The sequence below is a fragment of the Phodopus roborovskii genome, unplaced genomic scaffold, assembly GCF_943737965.1.
Source record: "Phodopus roborovskii unplaced genomic scaffold, PHOROB, whole genome shotgun sequence".
Taxonomy (NCBI): domain Eukaryota; kingdom Metazoa; phylum Chordata; class Mammalia; order Rodentia; family Cricetidae; genus Phodopus; species Phodopus roborovskii.
Genome location: NW_026126418.1, coordinates 16,487,395 through 16,499,679, shown reverse-complemented (window position 1 = coordinate 16,499,679; position 12,285 = coordinate 16,487,395). Strand labels below are relative to the sequence as shown.

Below are 12,285 nucleotides of genomic sequence, written 5' to 3'. Positions count from 1 at the left end.
TAGTGATTGGTTTTGTTCTAGGGAATTTAGTTTTCTGTGTTTTGGGGAAATTATTAAATTATAATGTATGGTGTTTTTACTTTCCCCCCTTCTGATAGTCTGTGTGTCCTCTAGTAAAATGCTTTACAAAATCCACAGCATAATTCAGATTTATTCTTTTTGGTTTTGGGTTGGGTTGGGTTTGGATTTTTAGTTTTTTTGAGACAGGGTTCCTCTACATAGTCAAATTTGTTCTTACTGTGTGTTACCAAGATTTTACTTACAATTCTTTCCCTCACATTTTTTTCCTGCCATCTTCTGATGATTAATTTACTGTTAAAGTGGCAGCACTTTCTTTATTCCTTCTATTACTGTTCTTTCCTGTTACTCCCATGAAGCCTTCAAGAACTCATTGTACCTCTTCAGTGCTCCTCTGTAACATTTTGTACTGTCCCTTGAGTTCCTGGCCCCATGATAGGTCACAGGTATGTTCCTTATTTAATTTGGCCCACTTCTGTATTAGTGCTCATTTAGAGTGCCATTGCTAATGGATTAGCAAACTCTTCTCCAAAGAAGTGGTTGTAAGTTTCTTCTCTTTTCCTCCTGGCTGTGGAGAGAACCCAAGGCCTCATGCGTGGTAACGTGTCATATCACTGAATTAGAACCCCAGAATTTTAATTTTTTAAAATTTAAATTAGAAACAAGCTTTTTTTTTTACATGTCAATCCCAGTTCCCTCTCCCTTCCTCTCCAGCACCCCATCAACTCCTATCCCATCCCCTTTCTTCTTCCCGGGAATGGTGATGTCTCCCATGGTAGATCTCCAAAGTCTGTCATATCATTTGGAGAAGGGCCTAAGCCCTCCCCTGTAACAAGCACTTTCCCACCAGCCTGGTCCCACTGCCACATCAGTCCCAAAATAACACACAGATTTTATTAGGAAACTGTTGGCCTGTTACTAGTATTTCTTATTGGCCAGCTCTGTCTTAAGTATTAACTCATTTCTATCTAAGTATTTTTACATGGTCTTATCCTACCAAGAATGCCAGACTTGAGTCCTCTCCTCCTGAGGTCATATTGAAGCTCTCCTACATTTCCCAGAATCCTCCATCTCTCCTAGTCCCACCTATCTTGCTTTTCTATTGGCCAACAGTGCTTTATTCATTAACCAATAACAAAAATGTATTTACAGAATGACATCTCTCATCATCTCCTCTTTTCTGTCAAAATAAAAAGAAGGGCTTTAATATAATAAAATATATAACAAAACAGTTAACTATAGTTAACAGATTTTAGTTCATTAACATTTAGCAAGATTTAAAGAAAATATTCCATCATCTATCTTATCATTGTGAATCTAAAATCTCAATGTAATTTATCTTTAATCCTAACTAAGGAAAACTATAACCATAACTATCTGTCTTCAACTCCATCAAAGACCATAAAAGGATAATATATAAACTCTAGAAATGACAGAAACATCACGCTACCTAGACGGTTACCCAAAATTCTTCTGTAAATTGGCACATCCATCTTTGGCCCATAGGCCATAGTGTGTCTGGCAGTTTTCTCAACAAAGTAGGAAATTCAAACTGTCCCAGCTGTGTTGCCAGTTTGTCAGTCATTTTTTTTCTGTGTTCTGCAGAAGGTCTGACAGACTCTTCCATGAAACAAGTAGTCTGTAAGACTGTCTCCTCTCAGCTGTTTAGATGCTAGATCACCTGGGACACTGGTTAAAGGGGTTTACTTTATCAAAACATATTAGTCTGGAAGGAGTTTACAGCTTTTTATTTTTTGTGGAAACAAAAGTAGAAATTCTTTTCCCAAGTAACCTGTCCTTAGACTTAAGTTACAAGTCAAAGCATTTCCAAAATATATAAGGTGGATTAACTTAGCAGCATTTATAATCAAATGTATTTTAGCAGCTGTAGCTCTTTCCTTGGCAAACAAGCAATTTAAAGACATAGTATATAGCATCCAGACTCTGTGTATTTTTTCATTTTTCCATGGCTTTTTTATTACTCTATTTGGCCGCTTATGGAAATCAGGGAGCCGCTCTTAAACAAGCCGCTAGTGTCTCTTAATGCCTGGGAAAAAGAGCTTACTCAAGAAAATGCTGCTACCAAGAAGCTGTGCCTTTGTTCATTTATTTTTAAAATACTCTTTTTTAAAAGTTTTTGTCAAGTTTTAAGTGTAAGTTCTTCATACCCACGTTGCAGGCGCCATTTTGTTACTAGCACTTTCCCGCCCAGCCTGCTCCCATTGCCAAGTCAGTCCCAAAATAACACACAGAAACGTTATTATTTATAAAACTGTTGGTCTGTTACTAGTGTTTCTTATTGACTAGCTTTGTCTTTAAATATTAACTCATTTCTCTCAATTTAAGTATTTCTACATGGTCTTATCTACCGATAATGCCAGACCCTTGTCCTCTTCTGAGATCACATCATGACTCTACTACATTTCCAAGAATCCTTCACCTCTCCTAAGTCCCACCTATCTTGCTGCTTCTCTATTGGCCAATAGTGCTTTATTCATTAAGCAATAAGAAAACATATTTACAGAATGACATTTCCCATCACTTTTCCTATGTGTTTAGGCTGAAAGGGTGTCCATCTACATGGAATGGGCTACCAAATACTGATCCACTATCAGAGGCTCCATAGATTGCCAGGCCTCCTAACTGACACCCACGTTCAGAAGGTCTGGGTGGGCCCTATGCTGGTTTCCAGCAATCAGACTGGGGTCCATGAGCTCCTCCCTGTCTGCAACTGGCTTCCAGGAGTTCAGCTCAGTGTTTAGTTGTAGAACCCCAGCATTTTAAAGTTTTCTTACTGAATGATAGCTGTACCTTTTGGAGCCCTATAGTAAATTATGGAAAATATAGAAAGTAAGTATATTCTTACATAGAATAGTTCCTCTTTGTTTGGGACCAGTTTTCAGTCATTGCTAAAGTAACATTGGGCATCTAATCTGCTGGTTAATGTCTTTTTCTGGATATTGCAGGGTTAAATGCAATGCAGCTACAGAATTTGGCTGCACTAGCTGCTGCAGCTAGTGCAGCTCAGAACACACCAAGTGGTACCAATGCCCTCACCACATCCAGCAGCCCTCTCAGCGTACTCACTAGTTCAGGTAAGGGGCCAATAGGGAGCATTGTGTTTCTTGGACAGACCCTCAGTTTGAAGACAGAGTCTAAGGGAATGGGCATGCCATCTTGGAAAGGAATGAGCATATGTACAAGTGGATTGTATTATGAGCAAAGATTCACAGGTCTTGGTATCCCCCTCCTTTTCCCCATTTTGTTCTTTGAGGCAGAATCTTTGTCTTTGTGACTCCTGGCTCACAAACTCTAGACTCAGTTTATAGATCAGGGTGGCCTTGAACTTGAAAGAGATCCTTCTCCCTCTGCCTCCCAAGTGCTGGATTAAAGATTTGTTGGGTCACACTTTTTTTTTTTTTTTTTTTTTTTTTTTGTAAGTCACACTCTTTTTGTACTTTTTGCTTGTTTTTGCTCTTTATTAAAAAATTTAAACTAAGCCAGGCATTGGTGGCACATGCCTTTATTAATCTCAGTACTCTGGAGGCAGAAGCAGGTGGATCTCTGTGAGTCAAAGCCAGTCTGGTCTACAGAGCAAGTTACAGGACAGGCTCCAAAGCAATACAGAGAAACCCTGTCTTGAAAAATCAAAAAAAAAAAAAATTATTGCAGCAGGAGAGGTGGTTTTGTGATTAATGACATCTAGTGGTCTTTGAGCAGACCTGAGCTTGGTAGACAACTCACAACAGCCAGAAAATTCATCTTTTTTCTAGTCTGCAAGCTTTGTTCACATGTATATATACACTTTTATACACCTACATATCTATACAATTTTAAATAAAATAAAAATTTTAAATATTATGTGTATGTGTTTGCACATGTGCTCATTTATGAATGTAAGAATATGCACATGCCACATTACCTATGAAGCAGCCAGAGGACAACTTGCAGAAAGTGTGTGTCCAGGAATGGGGTTCAGGTCCTTGGGGTTGGTGGCCAAGCACTTTTACCCAGTAATTCAGTGATAGCAGAACCCCTTTTCCAAATAGAAGAGTTAGATAGGATCATTCTTGTGCTTTGGTTCCTATTGGCAAGAGAAGGCAAGTGATAATTTAACTCCTGGATTTCTAATAGCAGGGTCTTCACCGAGCTCCAGCAGCAGTAACTCTGTCAACCCCATAGCCTCACTTGGAGCCCTGCAAACATTAGCTGGAGCAACAGCTGGCCTCAATGTTGGCTCTTTGGCAGGTAATGGGTAGCTCTTGATTGTCATCTGGTTACTTTTATAATTGGCACATCATAAACTAACCCAGTACCTATAGAATAATTGTGTTGGTTATATATAAAGTAAAATAATAGAACACTTTGAAGGGTTCTTAAGTTTAATGATGCCAGGCGGTTGTGGTGCACGCCTTTAATCCCAGCACTCAGGAGGCAGAGGCAGGCAGATCTCTGTGAGTTTGAGCCCAGGCCAATCTACATAGTGAGTTCCAGGACATGCAGGGCTACACAGAGAAACTGTTTTGAAAAACCAAAAAATAAAAATATTAAATGAGCAGCTAGAGAGATAGATGTTCAGCTGTTAAGAGCACCAGCTACTCTTCCAGAGGGCCTGGGTTTAAAAAAGAAAAAACAATCAACAAACAAACAAATAAGAACATAGGCAAAGGGGCTAGTGAACACATTTAGTTAAGTTCCTGGCACACGGGACATGCTCAGTAAATGCTAGGTGCTATTTTAATGATAGCATATACTCCCATCTTATAAGCCCCTGGTTCTGGGGCTGACTTTACCATATTCCAGCTTTGTATGAACAAGAGATAGAATAGCCAAAGGTGAAAAATGCAGATAGGCATTTGTGAATGGTGTCAGTTTTTCCATGTGCTAGAAAACGAGATGAGGTGTAGACTTTGTAATGTTTGCATAAACATTAAAGCCTAGTGAAGTGTCCTGAAATGGGACCACTCAGATAATAGTCTCAGTCAGTGGGAGATGAAAGGGCAAATTTTGGGGGGAGGGATCCATTTTCTAGTAACTTATCTATCTTCAGCATCAATTAAAACTTTCCATTATATTAACCTTGTTTCTTCCTCCAACAAAGGAATGGCTGCATTGAATGGTGGTCTGGGCAGCAGTGGCCTTTCCAATGGCACCGGGAGCACCATGGAGGCCCTCACCCAGGCTTATTCTGGTATCCAGCAATATGCTGCTGCAGCACTCCCCACTCTGTACAACCAGAATTTATTGACACAGCAGAGTATTGGTGCTGCTGGAAGCCAGAAGGAAGGTAAGTGCACCAGAGCTGGAAGGTGAGATTTGGGGCAACAGAATCTAGGTGGTCAGACTAAACTTTGTCTAGCCAAGGCCAAGAACAGACTGGGAACAACTATGAAGTGCAGTGCTTTTGCAATTTAGGGGTGGAAGGGATAAGAATGCTTATAGATCCTCTTAGGATGGAGCTTAGTTTTTAAACAAAGAAATAGACACTGTAATTACTGCATCTGGTCATGTGACAAGAATCTTCTTTAGTTAAGTCTTCTCTGGGTTATAAATCTGTCAGGATTGTCTTGAGTGTCCCTTTTAGGAAATCATTTGACATTTTCCTTTCTGATTAAAGAACGTCCTAAATGAGATACTGAAATGTGATAGGATAGAGTGAGATAGTCATTAGGTTTGATGGAATGAGAAATATATACTTTCAAGGAAATTAAATTTAGGAGAGACTTTTTAGACAGTGTTCCTGCAAGCACCTTAGTATTCCGGTTTGACTGGATTTTTATAACCACAACTTGATAGGTTTAGGCACTAATGTAAAAAAACAAGTAGCCTTTTTGACTTTCATGTGTGAACTAGTATTAAGAGACCTTGAAGATGTGAGAAAGCAAACCAAGTGTGTATGTAGGAGGAAGAGTAGTAGTGGCACAGAAATGGCAAGTGTATGGTCCTGGAGGCAGAAAAGGGCTGTGTGTTTGGTAACAAGTAGGAGACATGCGTGGCTGGAGAATGGCTGGATTGTTATTTATTGTCACTCTTCATTAATTAGAAAATAATAGTGCAAGTAAAGAAAGTATACTCTACTATGAGTTTAGTATTGAACATAGGCACATTTTAAGTCTTCTTTCTTTTAGGGTACAGTTTAGGTATGCTCAAATTCAAAATTTATTCATTTTGGTATAAAGCTTAAGAGTTTATACTACTGTAATGGGGGAACATTTATAAAAACCTTCTAGAAACTCCCTGGCATCCCACTGTTGTTTCCTACTCCCATTCTTGACTTGGCCATACCAGCCTGTTGTTACACCTTTAGTATCCAGAAACCTTGTTTTTGTTTTTCGGTTTTACTTGTTTGTCTTGTTTGCCCGGAGACAAGGTTGTATAACAACCCTGGCTGTCCTGAAACTCACTCTGTAGACCAGGCTGACCTCTGCCTCCTGAGCACTGGGGTTAAAGGCACACACCACCTGGCTTTGAAACCTGAATTTTGTTGAGGCAGACCCTGAATTTGTTGATCCTCCTGTCTCAGGCTCCTAAGTGGAAGGATTACATGCTGAAACTTGTTTTGACTATATAACCCATTTTACTTCCTTTTCCTTATTCCCATGTGGGCTCTAGTTTCTCTTTTACTACTGTACATGCAGATCTACCTTTCTAATCCCTATATACCCTCTCTAGCAAGGTGGGACTTTAATGTCCTTCCATGAACCAGGAATAGTGGTGCATGCTTTTAATCCTAGCATTTGAGAGGCAGTTTGAGGCAGCCAGCCTGGTGTATAGTTACAGGACAGCCAGAGAGACCCTATCTTGAAAAATATGACTTTAATCCTAGCACTTGGAAGGCAGAATCAGGTGGATCTCTGTAAGTTCAAGGACTACCAGAGCTGTTAGACAGAGAAACCCTGTCTCAAAAACCAAAACAAAACAAAGATTTAAAAAAAAAAAAAAAATCGAAAAGATGTCATATGCAAAGGGAGAAATCTAATTTTGAATTTACTGCTAGGTTTCTTGTATTGAGAGAATCTGTTTAGTTCCCCTCAAAGAATAAATTTGTTGGATTTTTTGCTAGTGTTAGTATAGATGGGAATGAGAAACCATAGGCCCTGGCTGATGAACATTAACACTGATAACTCTTCCAATCAATGGATATTTGAAGGTCCAGAGGGAGCCAACCTGTTCATCTATCACCTGCCCCAGGAGTTTGGAGACCAGGACCTGCTGCAGATGTTTATGCCCTTTGGGAATGTCGTGTCTGCCAAGGTTTTCATAGACAAGCAAACAAACTTGAGCAAGTGTTTTGGTATGTTGACTTCTCTTGGTATCAGAATGGGATTAAGTATTTTGCCACTGAGAAAGGAGCTGCTGACAAATTCAGAGGAAGCTGATTTTGAGTTTGACCTCGGGAGAGCATACTCTTTTTGAGCTTCACTTTTACCTGTAGTGGAGGTGGACTTGGTTCAAAGGTGGTACCACTGAGAATCTAATTGTTTCTAATGTTGATGCTTTTGTCAGAATTTTCATACCTGCTGAGAACAGTTGAGATTTGAGAATATATAAAATAACTTCTTGGATGAGGAGGAATGAGACTCTTTGCCTTACTAAGTCTCTCACCTAAATTTCTGCTTGGCCACACAGGTTTTGTAAGTTATGACAATCCTGTCTCAGCTCAAGCTGCCATCCAGTCCATGAACGGCTTTCAGATTGGAATGAAGAGGCTTAAAGTACAGCTCAAACGTTCAAAGAATGATAGCAAGCCCTACTGAGCGTGCTCCCCTCTGAGACTGGAGAAGATCTTCTGGTAAGTGGGGGAGGAGCACCCTTAATCCTTCGAAGCCCTAAGGCTGTGTGTTGACAGCCCTGGACCCTGATCCCTGCCACTCTCGCAGGCACAGCTTGCCCTGAAGACTCAGCTACTGCCTTCTGTGGGAGTGTCGCTTCGTACAGAGGACAAGTTTGTGCTTTGGTTTCCAGTGTTTTACTTTGGAGTTTAGGTGCCATATCCTGGGGTTTTTTTGTTTCGTTTCATTTTTTTTTTTTTTTTTTTTTTGTTTGTTTGGTTTTTTTTTTTTCTCTTTTCCCTTTATTTAAAGTTTGCTGTGTTTGTAACCAGTCTGTTGAGAAGGACCAACACCAATCCATCCTGAGGAAGAGGGAAATGCTTTAAAAGATAATCAGAATGTGCCCAAAACCACTGAGAGAGGACTGAACAGAACAGAAAGTTGATCCTCCAAGTCTCTCTCCCTGAGTGCAAGGGTGGGTAAGGTCTAAGGAGCTACAGGGGCAGAGTGGATGAGGTGGCTTGGCATCTAGACCCCTTTATAACTAGCGGCTTTCTGTGGAAATGCTAAGCTTATGCCACCTATTTTTCTGATTTTTGTCCTGGATTTCTGCCCTTCTTTCCTAAAAGGGGGTCTGCAAGTCTCAGGAAATAAAGCACTTCTTAATTTAGTCTGAAATATGCAAATAACAGGGTGATACCCATTACTAGCTATCCCAGTCCACCATTGGTATTGTATTGCCCTGCCTGGCTGGTGGTTGTTTGGGGGAAGCAGCCAAAGAGGTCATTTCTTAGTTTATTTCAGTGTGAATTAGACCATTGCCCATTTCCAACAGTTTATTTTGAAGAAAGTTTGTGACAGTTCACCACAGCAAGGAATATCGTCTCATTCCCCAGACACAATTTTTTCATGAGGGCAGATCTAAGAAGCGTTTGCAGCATCTAGCAAACAAGGGTGCTGTTGACAGGCAGAGTGATCAGTAGCCTTCTGGGAGAGAGGAGGGACCTGCTTCTTGATGTACCTGAATCAAGGTCTTTTCTGTATTTGAGCAGAGCCTAGTATTCAAGAAGGTTCAGAAGTACACTGTTGCCTCTTTGATGAGGGTATCCCAGAGATTGTGTTTTTACAAAGGTCTGACAAGCCTCTCCTAGCCACTCTAGCCCCATCTTCTGCCCTTGGAGACAGAAGAGAGTACAGGACGTTTACAGGCTTCATATGGTTTTTAGTGTTCATTTACCTCAGTATTAACTCATGTCATTTTGTTATCATGCTTACAGTTAGTTCCCTGCTGCCTTTCACCGGTCTTAACTCCAGTGTCCCACACAGCCTCTGGGCTCTGCTTTTGCTCTAAGAAATACTGTTGAGAATGTGCATCTGAGCAGAGGTAGCCACATAAGCATATGCTATTGGCCACAGCCAGGGTTTGGGTTCCTAGGTCCTTGAAAGCATAAACCTCACAAGTTAAAAACCTTGACTCCTAGCAGCAGAGATTAGAAAAAGAAAGGGTTTAGCCTGTTTTTAAGTCAGAAGGGGACATTTCTGCTTGTCATGCTGTCCCTGTAGGTAACATACAGGGATGACCATCTTGCTGTTGTACAGGTAGCTATTGGTGTTGGATTATCCCATTGAAGCTGGAACAGCTCTTCTCTGCTCATAGTGATAAGTTTGGTCTGTTGTCCTCTTAAAAAACATGAAATAATACACTTCTTAAACTGAACCATGTAAACTTGAATTCTACGCAATGGGAGAGAAGTGTTCTGTGTTTCAAGATAAAACTGTTCTAAAGGCTTCCAGGGTAATGATGGGATTTTTAAAAATAAATGCAAAAAATAAAAATTAAAAAAAGCTTAAAAAGGGAAAAAAAAAAAAAAAAGGAAAAAAAAAAAAAAGAAATGCTAGGTTGGGCAGGCACTGTTCTGTCTGAATCCCAACCAGCTGGAACCAAGAATGTTGTTTCTATTTTTATAGAAGTTTTATACAGCTCCGGGGTGGAGAATATTTATTACCTAAATTATATCTCTGGAAAAGGCCAGGATTTTGTAGAATCCAGAATGTGATTGTTGTACACACGGAGTGCTGTGTATGATTGAAACTACTGATTTTCTGTGACCATTTGCAGCCCAGGTAACCTGTCCAAGGGGAAGGCTAACATTAATGCTGTGAATCGGCCGAGGCGAGAGCTGTGCTCCTTAGGGTGCTGCCACTGCTGTGCTCCCTAACCTTCTGTCCTGTCTTCCTCCTTGGCCAGAACACCACGTTCTTCCCTCTGTCTCCTGTTTTACCATTTGTCCACAGATTTGTCCTGTACTCTGGGACCTTTGGAAACCACCTTCCTAATGAGATTAGAGGCAAAGGTGTGACCCCCCCCCCCAACCTTTGAAACAGACCCCATACTTTATACCTACTTGTGGCTCTGAAAGGAACACTTGCCCCAGCAGAGCCATGGTGTGCTCAGGCAGCCAGCCAGCTGGTGAGACCATGTACTTCTGTTCTCCCCCTTTGCCCAGTACATAAGCACAGCAATAGCACTGTCCTTGAGCACAGTTCTCTCCCCAGGCCAAAGATGGTTTTGTTGAAGAAGCTGCTCCCCTGTAAGTCTTGATGTAAAAGGGCTCAGCTCAGAGTGGAGACTGAAGTGAAGTCTTAAGCAATCCATTCTGTTGTGTGGAGGTTTCACTTACAGTGTGTTTTCTGCTGTAGTTTGTTTCTTGAATTATATCATGCCATTGATTTGCCTTCACTGCAGCCCACCACTATCTCCTGGGTTTCACATGAGTGGCCAGGGCCAATGTGGAAGCTTAGGGCTTGGATTCTTGGGAACAAAGGGCCATCCTAAGATTGAGCAAGAAACTCTGGCCTTCTACCCTAAATAATCTCCCTTCCACTGTAGTCAGCATCTTTTTGTTTCCTCTCCCCTCGGGTCTCACCAGGTAGTGGGAAAGCAGCTGAGGCCTTGCTTACCCCAGAGACTGTCTTGATGTAGTAGGTGCTTTTCAGGAAATCCAAGCCTTAGGTTCCCTTCTGTCTCTGGCAATTGGATGTTCTCTTGGTGTTCTCCATGTCCTTTTGAACTTTTCCCTGTGTCCATTGTTAGCATGTGCAAACCTCCCTGTCATTCCCCATCCCTGCCCTTCCCCACCTCCTCATTTCAGGGCTGCACACAGTGAGTGTCCTGTTCTCTCTCTGTTTGGATGTATTGCTCTGTGTAACTCAGTGGATCTCCCTCTTTCTGGTTTGTTTTTTTTCTAGATTCCTGCCGTTTGTTCATCGTTGTGCCTAAAGCATGTCGATGTGGCGTCAAGTACATCGTCCAAATCCCTGTCTCTTCAGCTTCTCTGATGCTTGAACTCTCACCTTTGACCTTGTGTTGACCTTTGATGCTGATGTGTATTTTATTATGTTTGTTTCTTTCTTTGTTTTTTCTTTTTTCTTTCTTTTTTTTTTTTTCCCTTTTGTGCTGCCAAAATTGGTTTTGCTAGAACGACTGCTGAAGGGAAAAAATATTTAAACTTGCATTTGAATATAAAAAAAAATCTATTTTTCTAGAACTTCATAAGATAACCACTTGATTTTGTGATTCCAATTCTTTGTAACTGTCTCAGAGCAGCCCTACTAGCACATGCCGTGTGGTGTTTGTATCCCTGTGAACACACAGCCAGTCCGCTTCCAGGCTTTGTTCCTCTGTGTGCTTAGTTTTAAAGACAACTTTGAAATAAACAATGAAATAAACGATGTCACTAAAATCTTTGAGGCTCCTGAACACATTTTGCTGATATAGTTTTGGGGCTTGAGGAGACTGCATGTGTTACTAATTTTTGTTTTTCTGAGTTCTCAACTGCAGAAAACACCTGAAATACCCCCACCCCATTCCCTTTTCACTGAGGCTGAGGTTTAGGCCACAGCTAAACTTTTTGCTTTCCTTTTATAGTTCTTCTTGAAGCAGCCCTGCAGGGAAGCCCTAGGGTCCTGTTCCCCACCACCACCTGACCTCCCCCCCCACCCCCCACAGCTCAACCAGCTCACATCCATGCTTATTCCTACAGTCTCCACAGCAAAATGTGATGCTTTGAAATTTTTGGGGGGTTTTGTATTGTTTTTGCCTTTTTGTTTTGAATTTTTCCTTTCCTACTAAGATTATGCCCAGAAAAAAACAAGTTGTGCATGTTTCCTGCTGTTTCTTCACACCTTCTATGTATCACCTTCACCTCTCTGTTTTCTATAGTTTGTGCAAAAACTGACTGATTTAAAGGGGTTTCAAAGAAGATGTTTTAAATTGTTATGGGATTGATTTTTTTTTCCCTCTAGATTGTATTGTTTTATTTTGAAGTGGCAACTTTCTCCTCTATTGCCCTTAGAGTGTTTGCCTGTGCACTTAGACTGTCACTCTTTATGGCCTCCAGGTCTCAGTGGGGCATCCAGGAGGCTGGCTGCTCTGCTCAGGGAGTAGGGGGCCCAGAGAGACAGAAGCAGAACCAAAGGTGGCTGTGGGTAGGCA

At 41.1% G+C, this 12,285-nt stretch overlaps 1 protein-coding gene across 6 annotated transcripts in view; it reads left to right on the top strand.

The window, feature by feature from the left end:
• Celf1 (CUGBP Elav-like family member 1) overlaps positions 1-11,535 on the top strand; it is a 72,576-nt gene extending 61,041 nt beyond the window's left edge. For 3 of the 6 annotated variants that reach the window (XM_051184268.1, XM_051184267.1, XM_051184265.1), the window contains 6 exons: positions 2,985-3,113; positions 4,153-4,266; positions 5,120-5,305; positions 7,169-7,312; positions 7,648-7,810; positions 7,899-11,535. In XM_051184268.1, coding sequence (XP_051040225.1) covers positions 2,985-3,113; positions 4,153-4,266; positions 5,120-5,305; positions 7,169-7,312; positions 7,648-7,775 — 701 coding nt within the window. In that variant the 3' untranslated portion in view covers positions 7,776-7,810; positions 7,899-11,535. The remainder of the gene's footprint in view (positions 1-2,984; positions 3,114-4,152; positions 4,267-5,119; positions 5,306-7,168; positions 7,313-7,647; positions 7,811-7,898) is intronic. The other 3 variants (XM_051184269.1, XM_051184266.1, XM_051184264.1) reach the window with 2 other exon arrangements.
• The last annotated feature ends 750 nt before the right edge of the window (positions 11,536-12,285 follow it).